Source organism: Oncorhynchus clarkii, chromosome 31, assembly GCF_045791955.1.
Source record: "Oncorhynchus clarkii lewisi isolate Uvic-CL-2024 chromosome 31, UVic_Ocla_1.0, whole genome shotgun sequence".
Classification (NCBI taxonomy): Eukaryota; Metazoa; Chordata; class Actinopteri; order Salmoniformes; family Salmonidae; genus Oncorhynchus; species Oncorhynchus clarkii.
This window is the reverse complement of record NC_092177.1, coordinates 26,209,499-26,228,689: the sequence shown is the minus strand read 5'-3', so window position 1 is coordinate 26,228,689 and position 19,191 is coordinate 26,209,499. Positions and strand designations below refer to the sequence as shown.

Here is a 19,191-nt window from a genome sequence, read left to right as displayed (position 1 = left end):
TTACGTTTCTCTGGTGGGTTACACATCAGCTGTTTCTCTGGTGGGTTACACAGCAGCTGTTTCTCTGGTGAGTTGCACAGCTTATGTTTCTCTGGTGGGTTACACAGCAGCTGTTTCTCTGGTGGGTTACACAGCTTACGTTTCTCTGGTGGGTTACACAGCTTATGTTTCTCTGGTGGGTTACACAGCTTACGTTTCTCTGGTGGGTTACACAGCTTATGTTTCTCTGGTGGGTTACATAGCTTATGTTTCTCTGGTGGGTTACACAGCTTACGTTTCTCTGGTGGGTTACACAGCTTATGTTTCTCTGGTGAGTTACATAGCTTATGTTTCTCTGGTGGGTTACACAGCTTACGTTTCACTGGTGGGTTACATAGCAGCTGTTTCTCTGGTGGGTTACATAGCTTATGTTTCTCTGGTGGGTTACACAGCTTACGTTTCTCTGGTGGGTTACACAGCTTATGTTTCTCTGGTGAGTTACATAGCTTATGTTTCTCTGGTGGGTTACACAGCTTACGTTTCTCTGGTGGGTTACATAACTTATGTTTCTCTGGTGGGTTACACAGCAGCTGTTTCTCTGGTGAGTTACACAGCAGCTGTTTCTCTGGTGGGTTACACAGCAGCTGTTTCTCTGGTGGGTTACACAGCAGCTGTTTCTCTGGTGGGTTACACAGCTTACATTTCTCTGGTGAGTTACACAGCAGCTGTTTCTTCAGTGGGTTACACAGCAGCTGTTTCTCTGGTGAGTTACACAGCAGCTGTTTCTCTGGTGAGTTACACAGCAGCTGTTTCTCTGGTGGGTTACACAGCAGCTGTTTCTCTGGTGAGTTATACAGCAGCTGTTTCTCTGGTGAGTTACATAGCAGCTGTTTCTCTGGTGGGGTACACAGCAGCTGTTTCTCTGGTGAGTTACACAGCAGCTGTTTCTCTGGTGAGTTACACAGCAGCTGTTTCTCTGGTGAGTTACACAACAGCTGTTTCTCTGGTGAGTTACACAGCAGCTGTTTCTCTGGTGGGTTACACAGCTTACATTTCTCTGGTGAGTTACACAGCAGCTGTTTCTTCAGTGGGTTACACAGCAGCTGATTCTCTGGTGAGTTACACAGCAGCTGTTTCTCTGGTGAGTTATACAGCAGCTGTTTCTCTGGTGAGTTACACAGCAGCTGCTTCTCTGGTGAGTTACACAGCAGCTGTTTCTCTGGTGGGTTACACAGCAGCTGTTTCTCTGGTGAGTTACACAGCAGCTGTTTCTCTGGTGAGTTACACAGCAGCTGTTTCTCTGGTGAGTTACACAGCAGCTGTTTCTCTGGTGGGTTACACGAATTACATTTCTCTGGTGGGTTACACAGCAGCTGTTTCTCTGGTGAGTTACACAGCAGCTGTTTCTCTGGCGGGTTACACAGCAGCTGTTTCTCTGGCGAGTTACACAGCAGCTGTTTCTCTGGTGGGTTACACTGCTTACATTTCTCTGGTGGGTTACACAGCAGCTGTTTCTCTGCTGGGTTACACAGCTTACGTTTCTCTGGTGGGTTACACAACAGCTGTTTATATGGTGGGTTACACAGCAGCCGTTTCTCTGGTGGGTTACACAGCAGCTGTTTCTCTGGTGAGTTACACAGCAGCTGTTTCTCTGGTGAGTTACACAGCAGCTGTTTCTCTGGTGAGTTACACAGCAGCTGTTTCTCTGGTGGGTTACACGAATTACATTTCTCTGGTGGGTTACACAGCAGCTGTTTCTCTGGTGAGTTACACAGCAGCTGTTTCTCTGGTGGGTTACACAGCAGCTGTTTCTCTGGCGAGTTACACAGCAGCTGTTTCTCTGGTGGGTTACACTGCTTACATTTCTCTGGTGGGTTACACAGCAGCTGTTTCTCTGCTGGGTTACACAGCTTACGTTTCTCTGGTGGGTTACACAACAGCTGTTTATATGGTGGGTTACACAGCAGCCGTTTCTCTGGTGGGTTACACAGCAGCTGTTTCTCTGGTGAGTTACACAGCAGCTGTTTCTCTGGTGAGTTACACAGCAGCTGTTTCTCTGGTGAGTTACACAGCAGCTGTTTCTCTGGTGAGTTACACAGCAGCTGTTTCTCTGGTGGGTTACACAGCAGCTGTTTCTCTGGTGGGTTACACAGCAGCTGTTTCTCTGGTGGGTTACACAGCAGCTGTTTCTCTGGTGGGTTAAACAGCCTACGTTTATCTGGTGGGTTACACAGCAGCTGTTTCTCTGGTGGGTTACACAGCCTACGTTTCTCTGGTGGGTTACACTGCAGCTGTTTCTCTGGTGAGTTACACAGCCTACGTTTCTCTGGTGAGTTACACAGCAGCTGTTTCTCTGGTGAGTTACACAGCAGCTGTTTCTCTGGTGGGTTACACAGCCTACATTTCTCTGGTGGGTTACACAGCAGCTGTTTCTCTAGTGAGTTACACAGCAGCTGTTTCTCTGGTGAGTTACATAGCAGCTGTTTCTCTGGTGGGGTACACAGCAGCTGTTTCTCTGGTGAGTTACACAGCAGCTGTTTCTCTGGTGAGTTACACAGCAGCTGTTTCTCTGGTGAGTTACACAACAGCTGTTTCTCTGGTGAGTTACACAGCAGCTGTTTCTCTGGTGGGTTACACAGCTTACATTTCTCTGGTGAGTTACACAGCAGCTGTTTCTTCAGTGGGTTACACAGCATCTGATTCTCTGGTGAGTTACACAGCAGCTGTTTCTCTGGTGAGTTATACAGCAGCTGTTTCTCTGGTGAGTTACACAGCAGCTGCTTCTCTGGTGAGTTACACAGCAGCTGTTTCTCTGGTGGGTTACACAGCAGCTGTTTCTCTGGTGAGTTACACAGCAGCTGTTTCTCTGGTGAGTTACACAGCAGCTGTTTCTCTGGTGAGTTACACAGCAGCTGTTTCTCTGGTGGGTTACACGAATTACATTTCTCTGGTGGGTTACACAGCAGCTGTTTCTCTGGTGAGTTACACAGCATCTGTTTCTCTGGCGGGTTACACAGCAGCTGTTTCTCTGGCGAGTTACACAGCAGCTGTTTCTCTGGTGGGTTACACTGCTTACATTTCTCTGGTGGGTTACACAGCAGCTGTTTCTCTGCTGGGTTACACAGCTTACGTTTCTCTGGTGGGTTACACAACAGCTGTTTATATGGTGGGTTACACAGCAGCCGTTTCTCTGGTGGGTTACACAGCAGCTGTTTCTCTGGTGAGTTACACAGCAGCTGTTTCTCTGGTGAGTTACACAGCAGCTGTTTCTCTGGTGAGTTACACAGCAGCTGTTTCTCTGGTGAGTTACACAGCAGCTGTTTCTCTGGTGGGTTACACAGCAGCTGTTTCTCTGGTGGGTTACACAGCAGCTGTTTCTCTGGTGGGTTACACAGCAGCTGTTTCTCTGGTGGGTTAAACAGCCTACGTTTATCTGGTGGGTTACACAGCAGCTGTTTCTCTGGTGGGTTACACAGCTTACGTTTCTCTGGTGGGTTACACAGCTTATGTTTCTCTGGTGGGTTACATAGCTTATGTTTCTCTGGTGGGTTACACAGCTTACGTTTCTCTGGTGGGTTACACAGCTTATGTTTCTCTGGTGAGTTACATAGCTTATGTTTCTCTGGTGGGTTACACAGCTTACGTTTCACTGGTGGGTTACATAGCAGCTGTTTCTCTGGTGGGTTACATAGCTTATGTTTCTCTGGTGGGTTACACAGCTTACGTTTCTCTGGTGGGTTACACAGCTTACGTTTCTCTGGTGGGTTACACAGCTTATGTTTCTCTGGTGAGTTACATAGCTTATGTTTCTCTGGTGGGTTACACAGCTTACGTTTCTCTGGTGGGTTACATAACTTATGTTTCTCTGGTGGGTTACACAGCAGCTGTTTCTCTGGTGAGTTACACAGCAGCTGTTTCTCTGGTGGGTTACACAGCAGCTGTTTCTCTGGTGAGTTACACAGCAGCTGTTTCTCTGGTGGGTTACACAGCAGCTGTTTCTCTGGTGAGTTACACAGCAGCTGTTTCTCTGGTGGGTTACACAGCAGCTGTTTCTCTGGTGGGTTACACAGCAGCTGTTTCTCTGGTGGGTTACACAGCTTACATTTCTCTGGTGAGTTACACAGCAGCTGTTTCTTCAGTGGGTTACACAGCAGCTGTTTCTCTGGTGAGTTACACAGCAGCTGTTTCTCTGGTGAGTTACACAGCAGCTGTTTCTCTGGTGGGTTACACAGCAGCTGTTTCTCTGGTGAGTTATACAGCAGCTGTTTCTCTGGTGAGTTACATAGCAGCTGTTTCTCTGGTGGGGTACACAGCAGCTGTTTCTCTGGTGAGTTACACAGCAGCTTATGTTTCTCTGGTGAGTTACACAGCAGCTGTTTCTCTGGTGAGTTACACAGCAGCTATTTCTCTGGTGGGTTACACAGCATTACATTTCTCTGGTGAGTTACACAGCAGCTGTTTCTCTGGTGAGTTACACAGCAGCTGTTTCTCTGGTGAGTTACACAACAGCTGTTTCTCTGGTGGGTTACACAGCAGCTGTTTCTTCAGTGGGTTACACAGCAGCTGTTTCTCTGGTGAGTTATACAGCAGCTGTTTCTCTGGTGAGTTATACAGCAGCTGTTTCTCTGGTGGGTTACACTGCTTACATTTCTCTGGTGGGTTACACAGCAGCTGTTTCTCTGCTGGGTTACACAGCCTACGTTTCTCTGGTGGGTTACACAGCAGCTGTTTCTCTGGTGGGTTAAACAGCCTACGTTTATCTGGTGGGTTACACAGCAGCTGTTTCTCTGGTGGGTTTCACAGCTTACGTTTCTCTGGTGGGTTACACAGCTTATTTTTCTCTGGTGGGTTACATAGCTTATGTTTCTCTGGTGGGTTACACAGCTTACGTTTCTCTGGTGGGTTACACAGCTTATGTTTCTCTGGTGAGTTACATAGCTTATGTTTCTCTGGTGGGTTACACAGCTTACGTTTCACTGGTGGGTTACATAGCAGCTGTTTCTCTGGTGGGTTACATAGCTTATGTTTCTCTGGTGGGTTACACAGCTTACGTTTCTCTGGTGGGTTACACAGCTTATGTTTCTCTGGTGAGTTACATAGCTTATGTTTCTCTGGTGGGTTACACAGCTTACGTTTCTCTGGTGGGTTACATAACTTATGTTTCTCTGGTGGGTTACACAGCAGCTGTTTCTCTGGTGAGTTACACAGCAGCTGTTTCTCTGGTGGGTTACACAGCAGCTGTTTCTCTGGTGAGTTACACAGCAGCTGTTTCTCTGGTGGGTTACACAGCAGCTGTTTCTCTGGTGATTTACACAGCAGCTGTTTCTCTGGTGGGTTACACAGCAGCTGTTTCTCTGGTGGGTTACACAGCAGCTGTTTCTCTGGTGGGTTACACAGCTTACATTTCTCTGGTGAGTTACACAGCAGCTGTTTCTTCAGTGGGTTACACAGCAGCTGTTTCTCTGGTGAGTTACACAGCAGCTGTTTCTCTGGTGAGTTACACAGCAGCTGTTTCTCTGGTGGGTTACACAGCAGCTGTTTCTCTGGTGAGTTATACAGCAGCTGTTTCTCTGGTGAGTTACATAGCAGCTGTTTCTCTGGTGGGGTACACAGCAGCTGTTTCTCTGGTGAGTTACACAGCAGCTGTTTCTCTGGTGAGTTACACTGCAGCTGTTTCTCTGGTGAGTTACACAGCAGCTGTTTCTCTGGTGAGTTACACAGCAGCTGTTTCTCTGGTGGGTTACACAGCTTACATTTCTCTGGTGAGTTACACAGCAGCTGTTTCTCTGGTGAGTTACACAGCAGCTGTTTCTCTGGTGAGTTACACAACAGCTGTTTCTCTGGTGGGTTACACAGCAGCTGTTTCTTCAGTGGGTTACACAGCAGCTGTTTCTCTGGTGAGTTATACAGCAGCTGTTTCTCTGGTGAGTTATACAGCAGCTGTTTCTCTGGTGAGTTATACAGCAGCTGTTTCTCTGCTGGGTTACACAGCAGCTGTTTCTCTGGTGAGTTACACAGCAGCTGTTTCTCTGGTGGGTTACACTGCTTACATTTCTCTGGTGGGTTACACAGCAGCTGTTTCTCTGGTGGGTTACACAGCCTACGTTTCTCTGGTGGGTTACACTGCAGCTGTTTCTCTGGTGAGTTACACAGCCTACGTTTCTCTGGTGAGTTACACAGCAGCTGTTTCTCTGGTGAGTTACACAGCAGCTGTTTCTCTGGTGGGTTACACAGCCTACGTTTCTCTGGTGGGTTACACAGCAGCTGTTTCTCTAGTGAGTTACACAGCAGCTGTTTCTCTGGTGAGTTACATAGCAGCTGTTTCTCTGGTGGGGTACACAGCAGCTGTTTCTCTGGTGAGTTACACAGCAGCTGTTTCTCTGGTGAGTTACACAGCAGCTGTTTCTCTGGTGAGTTACACAACAGCTGTTTCTCTGGTGAGTTACACAGCAGCTGTTTCTCTGGTGGGTTACACAGCTTACATTTCTCTGGTGAGTTACACAGCAGCTGTTTCTTCAGTGGGTTACACAGCATCTGATTCTCTGGTGAGTTACACAGCAGCTGTTTCTCTGGTGAGTTACACAGCAGCTGTTTCTCTGGTGGGTTACACTGCTTACATTTCTCTGGTGGGTTACACAGCAGCTGTTTCTCTGCTGGGTTACACAGCCTACGTTTCTCTGGTGGGTTACACAGCAGCTGTTTCTCTGGTGGGTTAAACAGCCTACGTTTATCTGGTGGGTTACACAGCAGCTGTTTCTCTGGTGGGTTACACAGCCTACGTTTCTCTGGTGGGTTACACTGCAGCTGTTTCTCTGGTGAGTTACACAGCCTACGTTTCTCTGGTGAGTTACACAGCAGCTGTTTCTCTGGTGAGTTACACAGCAGCTGTTTCTCTGGTGGGTTACACAGCCTACGTTTCTCTGGTGGGTTACACAGCAGCTGTTTCTCTGGTGGGTTACACAGCTGACGTTTTATTGGTGGGTTACACAGCAGCTGTTTCTCTAGTGAGTTACACAGCAGCTGTTTCTCTGGTGGGTTACACAGCTGACGTTTCTTTGATGGGTTACACAGCTGACGTTTCTCTGGTGGGTTACACAGCAGCTGTTTCTCTAGTGAGTTACACAGCAGCTGTTTCTCTGGTGGGTTACACAGCAGGTGTTTCTCTGGTGAGTTACACAGCAGGTGTTTCTCTAGTGAGTTACACAGCAGCTGTTTCTCTGGTGAGTTACACAGCAGGTGTTTCTCTGGTGAGTTACACAGCAGGTGTTTCTCTAGTGAGTTACACAGCAGCTGTTTCTCTGGTGGGTTACACAGCAGCTGATTCTCTCTGAAGTAGCAGGTTGTTTACCTTGTCATCAGATTTTACTCTCTCTCTCTCTCTCTCTCTCTCTCTCTCTCTCTCTCCCTTTGTCTCTCTGAATCTCTCTCTCTCTGTCTCCCTGAATCTCTCTGTCTCCCTAAATATGCCTGTCCCCGCTGTTGTCAGGGTAACATCTGTCTCCATGCTCCAGTGACACGTGTAGAACAGTGACGAAGGAGAGAAGGATGAGGGAAGGAGAGAAGGATTAAGGGAGAGAAAGAGAGCAAGGGATGGCTTTACGCACGTGTGCCCCAGTGACAGATGGACTTGTGCCCACTCTGGGCCAAGGCCACAGAGGGTGCACAATCAGTGTGTGTGTGAACAGCGTATAGTCAGGTGTTCCAAGCCCTACAGGGGTGTGTCATTTTAGCAGGGCCCTAAGTTCCCAATGTCCCATTGTGACAGAGAGAGTGACTCCTCAGTGTCCCCGTATCTCCTCTCGTTTCAATAGGAGTGTGTAGCTCTTCATCAAATGTTCTTTGTGTTTGGAACTGTTGGAGTGGGGTTGTGTACAAGGAGTAAAGTACCACATTCAGGGTGTGTGTATGCGCTCATGTTGACACTACAGTATGTAGCTGTGTTCGTGTGGTCACGTGGGGTGACTAGGTATGGAGTGGTTGGTAAATACTGTGTGTTTCACAGATGAAGAAGCAGCACGTGCCACCAACAGGCCTGCATTGCTCACTGACTCTGTCCCTGACTCATATCCTGTGTGACTGTGTCTCCGTGTGGTCCAGTGCATCTGAATAAAGCTCATCAACAGTCTTCCTTTCATGTCTCCTGCCCTGGTCGTAGCCTCCTGGTGGTTCCAGCATGGTTGACTCTGTCACTAGGGTCCAGCTAGAGCTTTAGGATTCATAATAATCTGTTTTTCCTCTAGTGTCGTCATCAGAATGGCTTAGTGGACAATGGAACGTAAAAGCATGTATTGTGAATACTAGGATAATATTATGCGGGAGTGTGGGGGTTTGTGAAGCTCAGTTGGTAGAGCATGTAAAACCAGGGTAGTGGGTTCGGTTCCCGGGACCACCACTTATGTAAAATTGATGCACACATGACACATCTGTTAAATGGCCTATGTACAGTACCAGTCAAAAATGTCATAGTATTTATGTTTTCACTATTATTCTACAATGTAGAAAATAGTCAAAATTAAAAAATACCCTGGAATGAGTAGGTGTGTCCAAACTTTTGTCTGGTACTGTATATTATTTGACTATTTACTGTTGGAGGGACCTCCACGTTCAGACAGAGCACCAGGTGCAGTCTAGCCACAGTTCTGTTAATGTAAAGAGCTTCGGGTGTGTGTGTGTGTTTTGGTGTGTGTTTGAAAACGGTAACTTCCTCACACAGCACAAAGCACCAGGTGGGTCCAGCCTGTGTGATAACCATGCCAATGGAGGGTGTGTGTGTGTGTGTGTGTGTGTTTCGGCAGAGAAGCCTGCTGTGAATCTCTTCTATTCATCAGATTCTGGCCAGTCTTTTCTGGTTCGACCGACCGACCGACCGACCGACAGACAGACAGATGGAGACCAGACGTTCATGTTCAGCGATTAGTGTCTCTTCCCACTTGAATCCAGAGCCACCCCTCACTGTGATTATCCTTCTCCACATCAGATAAATTCTCAATGATTTTAAACCTCTAAACTGACTGTTTTCATCCACAGTATCCTATGGACATGAACAGGCTGTAAGGCAGTAGGTTCTCTACCTACGGTTCTAACTCCTGTGGTAACTGTGTGCTAGGAGCTATAATTCTGCTAAGTCTATGGATCAGAACAGGAGAACTCTAATCCCTATCTGGCCTCAGAGCCGGCAGAACTTCTCACTGAGGGAGTCTAGTGGATTTGATCCTCTCTGGTCACTTTCTTGGTTCTGCCTTTAACTGACTCTGGATCAGCTTTCTGGAGCACCGGTCCCCATTTTAGGGGCAGAAAGTTAGTACACATTTATTACGTTACATACAAACTGAAAGAGATAGAAATGAACGTGAGCTGTTGTGCTCTTGCTAACGTCACTTGACCCTTCAAATGTGTGAACTCACCTCAGTACAGTAACACTACATAGTGTCCCTGTATGGAACGCCAGCCCAGAATCTGTTTGCCTTTATTCTACATGCCTGTGGCGAGACCTGGGAATGACCTCTGGGAATGGTTTTGTCGGCAGTGAGCGTCACACTGCTGGAATGTTGGTCCCCTCGTTCATTTTCAGATGAGGAAACACGTTTTCTCTTTTCTCCCTTACTGCCATGACAACTGCCGCCAAAACCAGCAGAGAGAGAAATGGGGGAATATCCATCTGTGCGTCTGTCTCTCCGTTTGAAACTAAATACCCACTACATGAGTGGAGAAGATTAGATTACACACCTTTCTTCCCTCCCTGTCATGGTTGTCTTATTTAGAAGCCTATTCATAGTTCAGAGACCAGGGTATTCCTGTTTGGTTTAATTGACAGTCTCTTATCAATATAAGTATACATTTAAAGGATCCTTGACAGGATAGAATTTGCATACAGATGTGAGCGATGTGTATCATTGTGTTACGAGACCCTTGGGTAGACTGATATTTAATCAGTGGGGCATTTTGGTGCAGCTTGTAAATTCTGTGTTAGCCAGTGTTGTTATTGAAATTGGATAGTGTGTTGCTCTACCCCTGTCTCTACCTCCCTCCTTCTATCCCTCCATCCCTCCCCCTCTCTCTTTCTTCCGTCTCTGTGTCTCAGTGTGGTAGAACAGTTGTGTTGATAATTCAGTGGCAGCAGTGCTGACTTCTCTCTGGGGAGCCTTTCTCTTCTCTCCTGTTTTCTCCTCCTGTGTTGATTAGGAGACAGTCTGGAACAGAGCCAAGGGTCTATTTACTGCCTCGATGCCCAACATGCGCGAGAGAGAGATGGAAAATAGGGAGAGAGAGAGAAAATATGTAGCAAGAGAAAGAGGGAAAATAGGTAGAGAGGGAAAGAGGGAAAATAGGTAGAGAGAGAAAGAGGGAAAATAGGTAGAGAGAGAGAGGGAAATATGTAGAGAGAGAAAATATGTAGAGAGAGAAAGAGGGAAAATAGGGAGAGAGAGAAAGAGGGAAAATAGGTAGAGAGAGAAAGAGGGAAAATAGGGAGAGAGAAAATATGTAGAGAGAGAAAGAGGGAAAATAGGTAGAGAGAAAATATGTAGAGAGAGAAAGAGGGAAAATAGGGAGCGAGAGAAAATAGGGAGAGGGAAAATAAGGAGAGAGACAGGGAAAATAAGGAGAGAGAGATGGAAAATAGGGAGAGAGAGAGAGAGGGGGAAAATAGGGAGAGAGAGGGAGAGGGAGAGAGGGAGAGGGAGGGAGAGAGGGAAATAGGGAGAGAGAAAATAGCTAGAGGAGAGAGAGGGAAAATAGGGACAGAGAGAGAGGGAAATAGGGAGAGCAAGGGAAAATAGGGAGGAGAGAGGGAAAATAGGGAGGGAGAGAGAAAATATATAGAGAGAGGGAAATAGGGAGAGAGGGAGGGAAAATATATAGAGAGAGAAAAAAAAAACAATAGGGAGAGAGAGAGAGAGGGAAATGGGGAGATAGAGAGGGGAAAATAGGGAGAGAGAAAAAAATACAGAAAGAGAGAAAATAGAGAGAGAGAGAGAAAGGGAAATAGGGGGAGAGAGAGAGAGAGAGGGAAAATAGGGAGAGAGAGAGGGGGAAAGGAGAGAGAGAAGGAAAATATGGAGAGAGAAGGAAAATAGGGAGAGAGAGGGAACATAGGGAGAGAGAGAGGGAAAATAGGGAGTGAGAGAAAGAGGGAAAAAAGGGAGCGAGAGGGAAAATAGAGAGAGAGAGAAAGAGGGAAAATAGGGAGAGAGAGAAAGAGGGAAAAAAGGGAGAGAGGGAAAATAGAGAGAGAGAAAGAGGGAAAATAGGGAGAGAGAGAAAGAGGGAAAAAAGGGAGAGAGGGGGAAAATAGAGAGAGAGAAAGAGGGAAAAAGGCAGAGAGGGAAAATAGAGAGAGAGAAAGAGGGAAAATATATAGAGAGAGAGGGAAAATAGGGCGAGAGAGAAAGAGGGAAAAAAGGGAGAGAGAGGGAGAATAGGGAGAGAGAGAGAGGGAAAATAGGGAGAGGGAAAGAGAAAATAGGTGGGAATCAGCCACAACACGTTAACTTAGCTCTATACAGGCTATATGGAGTCCTTATCACTGTGAATCAGACAAAACCAGTTAACTTGTCTATATACTGGCTATATGGAGTCCCTATCACTGTGAATCAGCCACAACACGTTTTAGATGTTGTCACCTATTGTGAATAAATTTGAGGGAATATCTCATCAATGGTGATCTTGTGTTGTCTGAATCTGATAAACTGAGACTTTGTAAAGCTTGAAGCTCTGTATTAAGGGTATAACCAGTAATGCAACAAGCATGACACATATCCTGTCCATATCCCGTGAAATCCTTTTAGTTCCTGAGTTGATTTTGTTTTGTGACTGTAATTGGGAGCGGTGTCCCAGTCTCTCTGTGTGTGTGTCTCAGTACACTTCACTGACATTTTCTGCTCCATGGTTTTCAGAACAAAATGGCCTCCCATGTAGGCTGGAAGATACATGCCCTTTATTCAACCTCCTGACTACAGACAAAAAGAGTACACACACATACACACACGCCCGAATGGCCTGAGACCCAAACAGTAATGCATAAGACAGACAGACGGACACACAGTCCCATGGTCCCGTTGTTTGTATGTAGAACAGAGATTTGATTTTGTGTTTTCTTCACAGCAAAAGCCTCCTAACGCCGATTGGCGCTTCACCCAAGGCCAGAGACCTGGACCCAGTGGGTGAGTACATAGATTCTCTGTCTCTCTCACTCACACACACACACACACACACACACACACACACACACACACACACACACACACACACACACACACACACACACACACATCATGACGAGTAACTGGGCTTTGGTGTTGCTCAGAGGCTTTCAGAGGGAAGGAGGGCAACAGAGGAGTGAGCAGAGCAAGAGAGTGAGGCCTGGGGAGACAGCGAGATAAAGCGATGGATAGCGAGAGAGATGGAGAGATGGGTGAAGGGAGTGAGGAGAGGAAGCAGTAGGAACATACAGTTCTCAGCGGTGATGACATCAGATACTGAGGCACAGAGACTTTGAAGATAACGGAGAGATTCCATATGAGCTCTGATTCCTCTGAGTGAACAGTCAGATTCTTCTCCCTTTCCTGCCTGTCTCTCCCGAGTGTCTCTCCTGCCTGTCTCCAGGCTGTTCTCTCCCTCACATACAAAATGGCTTCCATTCCTCTCCCTCCTTCCCTCTGCTCAAAGCCTGTGTGCCATCACTCAGTACTGCTCATGAGAGGAGGGGACCAGAGTGACAGGGAGGGGACAAGAGTGACAGGGAGGGGAGAACATAAGCGCACAGATTTCTAACCTCCACATTGTGTCTCATTGATCGCCGTCTTTCCATCTGGGTGATTGCATTTGATTGACCACTTGTGATTTACTGTTTGACATCAATGATTGGCTGTTTCATAGCGGTAGCTGGGGAATTGCATCTACCGACACCAATCAGTGTGTGTGTAACAGTGTGTGAGTAACTGTGTGTGACTGTGTTGTGTTCCAAATTGCTGCAGCAGTTTCCACAACAGAACATTACACAATACATTCCATGCGTCCTCATCTGAAATCAACCATCTGGGAGAGGAAACTCTCTCCTCTCCTGCTTTTCTTACACACACACAAACCCACGCACGTACACACACACACACACAAACCCACGCACGTACACACACACACACACACACACAAACCCACGCACGTACACACACACACACACAAACCCACGCATGTACACACACACACACACACACAAACCCACGCACGTACACACACACACAAACCCACGCATGTACACACACACACACACACACAAACCCACGCACGTACACACACACACACACACACAAACCCACGCACGTACACACACACACACACCCACACACGTACACACACACACACAAACCCACACACGTACACACACACACACAAACCCACGCACGTACACACACACACACACAAACCCACGCACGTACACACACACACACAAACCCACACACGTACACACACACACACAAACCCACGCACGTACACACACACACACAAACCCACGCACGTACACACACACACACACAAACCCACACACGTACACACACACACACAAACCCACGCACGTACACACACACACACACAAACCCACACACGTACACACACACACACAAACCCACGCACGTACACACACACACACACAAACCCACGCACGTACACACACACACACACACACCCACGCACGTACACATACACACACACACACACACACACAGACCCACGCACGTACACACACACACACAAACGCACGCACGTACACATACACACACACACAAACCCACGCACGTACACACACACACACACACACAAACCCACGCACGTACACACACACACACAAACCCACGCACGTACACACACACACACAAACCCACGCACGTACACACACACACACAAACCCACGCACGTACACACACACACACACAAACCCACGCACGTACACACACACACACAAACCCACGCACGTACACACACACACACACAAACCCACGCACGTACACACACACACACACACAAACCCACACACGTACACACACACACACACAAACCCACGCACGTACACACACACACACACAAACCCACGCACGTACACACACACACAAACCCACGCACGTACACACACACCCACACACACAAACCCACGCACGTACACACACAAACCCACGCACGTACAACACACACACAAACCCACGCACGTACACACACACACACACACAAACCCACGCACGTACACACACACACACACACACACCCACGCACGTACACATACACACACACACACACAGACCCACGCACGCACACACACACACACAAACCCACGCACGTACACACAAACCCTCGCATGTACACACGCACGTACACATACACACACGCACGTTCTTCTGCGCTTTCCCTGGTGGCCAGAAAAGAGGGGTTTGAAACGACTGTGCGATGATGGATGGAACCCAGCTGGCGGAGAACGGGGTTGAACAGGACCTTGTAGAGAAGGACAGGAATAACGCCTACTTCTCTGTAGAAGGATTGGACAGGAGTAACCCATAGTTGAAGTGGACAGTAGAGTTGAGGAAGCCGTTTGAAGGCCTCCTCGTAGATAAGAGGGTTATTTCATGCATGGTTACAGTAGCAGCTCTTACTGACCAGTGAGAATGATCCCTCTGAGCATGAATAGTAATCGTCTTAGCCACAGGAGGAGATAGTCCTGACCGCAGGGAGTGATAGTCCTGACCGCAGGAAGTGATAGAGCAAGGAGAGGATAATTAGCGACAAACAAGGCCTCCTCATCTCTCCAATCCACCAAAGGAAACTAATCAAAATGGCCTCCCAGCTGCCTCCACTGACCCCACTTTAACCTTGTCTGGTTCTCATTTGAGATGCTGGCAGTGGTCAAACATGTAAGACTGTCTCACGCTTTGGCACATCAGTAATTTTTTGGCAGAAAATGAAATGTGGGTAAAAATTTGGCAGAACATTTTGGCAAGCTGGGTCACCCCACTTGTTTTTACAAAAACATGCTCAATCTCTATCCTCACATGGTTTGATGCCATTCCATTTGCTCCGTTCAAGACATTATTATGAGCCGTCCTCCCTTCAGCAGCCTCCACTGCTCTCTACTGTAACGGTTTTATTGGCATGGGAAACATATGTTAACATTCCCAAAGCAAGTGAAGTAGATAATAAACAAAATCCTACTCCCAGTTCCATGTACTTTAGTCCAATGGGTTTTTAATTGGCATTCAGTTATTTTTTTAAACTGCAGTCCATGACACGCATTCATCTTATTTTTACTGCTGCTCGTATAAGTCAGGAAGCTGGACCTGAGACCTTTTTAACCCCTCGCGTGCCATTCTCTTTCCTCCCTGGGGCTTCAAACAGGGGCACAGCCTTTACCAACAACTAGTGGTATCATTAGTTACTTGGGAAAGTATTACATTACATATTACATTTACTTGTTACATTTGTGCGTCGTCCCATGGAGTCCCATAGGGCGGCACACAATTGGCCCAGCGTCGTCCCATGGAGTCCCATAGGGCGGCACACATTTGGCCCAGCGTCGTCCCATGGAGTCCCATAGGGCGGCACACAATTGGCCCAGCGTCGTCCAGGTTTTTGAAAATAAGAATTTGTTCTTGCCTAGTTAAATTTGAAAAAATCATTAAAAATCTATATTACTTTACACTAGTTTCATGAACATTTAAAAAAAATCTCATTGTTTGTTTGACTGTCGGAGAGAGCAAGGCGAACCGCGCACACTCTACCAAAGTCAGACTACTTTCTAGTCACTAGTTCCTCCTTTCATCTGGGACTCTGCTTCCCTGTGCTAGTCTACAAGTTCTGCACTATATATGGGCTGCTTAATTAGCCATATATACTGTAAGCCAAACATCTGTACAGATTTCCTATCTTTTCATTCAAAATCTGTCAATTCTAGTTATAGACTGCATGTACACGGACCTATAGAGATGTATAGAGATGTGTACTTGCCCCTAGACGGGAAAGCCCTCTATGTTTTACTTTCCTTGTCATGTTTTGTGTTTCTTGTGGACCCCAGGAAGAGTAGCTGCTGCTTCTGCAAAAGCTAATGGGGATCCAAATAAACAAAACAAATATCACAAAAGTGATCAATGGCAAAGGTCAGAGGAGTGCCCTCTATACATTTCTATGGAAAGCAGCTGTCTCATGGCTTTTCTCCAATTACCCTTTCTTTGCTTGCTAGTGCTGAGCGATTAGTGCTTTTTAAGGTCGGTACGATTTTGATTATTTAAAAAACAAACATGAAATGCACTATGCATTATGTGGGTTGAATGATGTAACAACACAGACTGAAACAATTAAAGTCCCATGACAGTAGTGACTGCCCATTACTGCTTATCACTTGTTAACCATCATTTATTCACACTACTTCACTTTAATAAAATACTTCAGTTGTTGTGTATATTACATTAGTTTTATTCGATTACTTTATTACTTATATTATTTATTATTTATATTATTAATTTCAAAGTAAATAAGACATACTTTTATGACTGCTGAACACCAACTATCCATCACTTAGATCATGTATTTTTAGGTAGAGATACTTTGCGAAGCAACTGCTCTCTATCCCTCTCCATCGCGCGTTCGTCTTTCTCTTCTCTCCCTCTGTGTCTGCCCCACACAGTAGTAGGCCCGCAATGGATTATGGTCATGTAGTTAATTACCACGTTTTCTGTGCTAAACTATGTAGAATATTGGCCTGTTGGAAACTACAACTTCCAACTACATTGCCCAGTTCGGACTTGATCTGATTTATCTCTAAAGAAACTGTGCATTTAGTTCACAGAAAAAAATTACACGAACAAAATGGAATTCAAATAATTTAATTGACGTCGGTCAATTAGTTGTTTTAAAAAATGAAAAATAACCTAAATGTCACAGAATTGCTCAGCACTACCGTTCACTCCAGAACTAAATGAGGAAACAAGTGGAGACCAGATCACGGAAACATGCACCCCGTAGAGATATGATTCTGAAAGTAATGCACGCGTAGCGTTGTTTGACAAAGTAACTGTAAAAAGTCATCTGATTATGTAACCCCCAATACTGCCCACAACCTCCTGGAGCTAATGAACTACTGATTTAGGTCGTCAAACAGCTGCTGAAAAGACTGGTGTGGGTGAAAACCATCAGTCGACTGCTTCGAGGAAATGCCCGTGCCTAATGCCTATAGGACTCTGTGAGATATGGCAGGGTAGGGAAGGTTAGAGAACAGGGACATTGTAAAGCCCAGGCAGTCAGATACAGAACTGAAGAACCCAGAAAACAAACTGCAGAGTATCAGTGGCCTTCTCCGTTAGGTCTTGTGAAACAGGACAGGACTAGCAGAAAACTATTTGACCTAAATGTGTGTGTGTGTGTGTGTGTGTGTGTGCGTGCGTGCGTGCGTGTGTAAGAAGGTGAGCGTTCTAGAGAGCAGGTCTACTCCTTCCTTTGTTCCTCTACATGCTGATTACAGACTAAAAAACAACCCTTTGAAGATCAACATTGCCCACATGGAAATGTTCAACGTGTGTGTGTCTGTGTGTGTGTGTGTGTCTGTGTGTTTAGCCAGCTGTTCTTTTTTAATGTGGTGCCATCCAATTTACTATATGGTGCTGTGCTAGTGGACATGCTAGAGAGAGTGAGGATGTACGGAAGTGTGTGCTCATGCGTGCACATGACTGTGTGTGTGTGTACATCATCTTCGGATGTACACGCAGGCTGTGTCTACTCATGATCAGACGCTGTGACTTGACATCATAAACCACCAAACGTCACACCAGGGACCAGCAACACAACAAAACACTCTCAAAAGACTAGAGTTCCAAAATGGCTGCCAGTTGTTGACGTATGTGTCCTCTGTCTCTCTCTGTCCTTGCAGGGCTGGAGGCCCCCCTGAAATGGCCATGGGAACCGGACCCTGGCCCAACCCCCCCACCGAGGCTGAGCAGCTCCAAGCCCTGATGGCCGCCGCCAACGGTGAGTCCAACACTTCTCCATTCATCTCTCTATCCCATCTCTCTATCCTTTATTCCAATCCTCTACCACTCTCTATCCCTCTCTTTCCATCACCACATCCCCATCTTCATTTGTTTTTATCCCCCTCTCTCCCTCAATGTGGTGGGATAAAGGGGAAGGGAGGGAGGGGTCATGGTTTGTTCCTGTTATGTTAGAGGGCATGAAGCCAGACTCATTGATAAAGATGTCCATGACCCATTGTACAGAGAGACAGACAGACAAACTTCAATAAGAAGTCTTAGCACATACACTTCTGTCATTGTTTCATTGTTATTTCTACCATTGACACATCAATCCTCCCACGCACACACATATACCCCTCCCTCCAAGACACTGCTCACACACCCCGGATGTGATCTTACGGTTTCCATTAGGAGAATGATAGAATGACTCTGGCTGGATAGTGTGTCTGTCATCACAGTGAGAAAGAGGATACACTCTGTGCAGGTTCAGACAGAGCCAGGGCACAGCTACCAGACAAGTCATATTAACAACTAGAAACACAGCTACCAGACGAGTCATATTGACAACTAGAAACACAGCTACCAGACGAGTCATATTAACAACTAGAAACAGAGGCTACCAGACGAGTCATATTAACAACTAGAAACACAGCTACCAGATGAGTCATATTAACAACAAGAAACACAGCTACCAGACAAGTCATATTAACAACTAGAAACACAGCTACCAGACGAGTCATATTGACAACTAGAAACACAGCTACCAGACGAGTCATATTAACAACTAGAAACAGAGGCTACCAGACGAGTCATATTAACAACTAGAAACACAGCTACCAGATGAGTCATATTAACAACAAGAAACACAGCTACCAGACGAGTCATATTAACAACTAGAAACACAGCTACCAGACGAGTCATATTAACAACAAGAAACAGAGGCTACCAGACGAGTCATATTAACAACTAGAAACACAGCTACCAGACGAGTCATATTAACAACTAGAAACACAGCTACCAGATGAGTCATATTAACAACTAGAAACAGAGGTACCAGACGAGTCATACTAACAACTAGAAACAGAGGTACCAGACGAGTCATATTAACAACTAGAAACAGAGGTACCAGACGAGTCATATTAACAACTAGAAACAGAGGTACCAGACGAGTTATTAACAACAAGAAACAGAAGTACCAGACGAGTCATATTAA

The 19,191-nt window shown here is 46.3% G+C and overlaps 1 protein-coding gene across 10 annotated transcripts in view; it reads left to right on the top strand.

Moving 5' to 3' along the window:
• LOC139391237 (protocadherin gamma-C5-like) overlaps nucleotides 1–19,191 on the top strand; it is a 76,646-nt gene that overhangs the window by 51,370 nt on the left and 6,085 nt on the right. For all 10 annotated transcript variants that reach the window (XM_071138879.1, XM_071138878.1, XM_071138882.1 and 7 more), the window contains exons 2-3: nucleotides 12,082–12,140; nucleotides 17,879–17,976. In XM_071138879.1, the coding sequence (XP_070994980.1) occupies nucleotides 12,082–12,140; nucleotides 17,879–17,976 (157 nt within the window). The remainder of the gene's footprint in view (nucleotides 1–12,081; nucleotides 12,141–17,878; nucleotides 17,977–19,191) is intronic.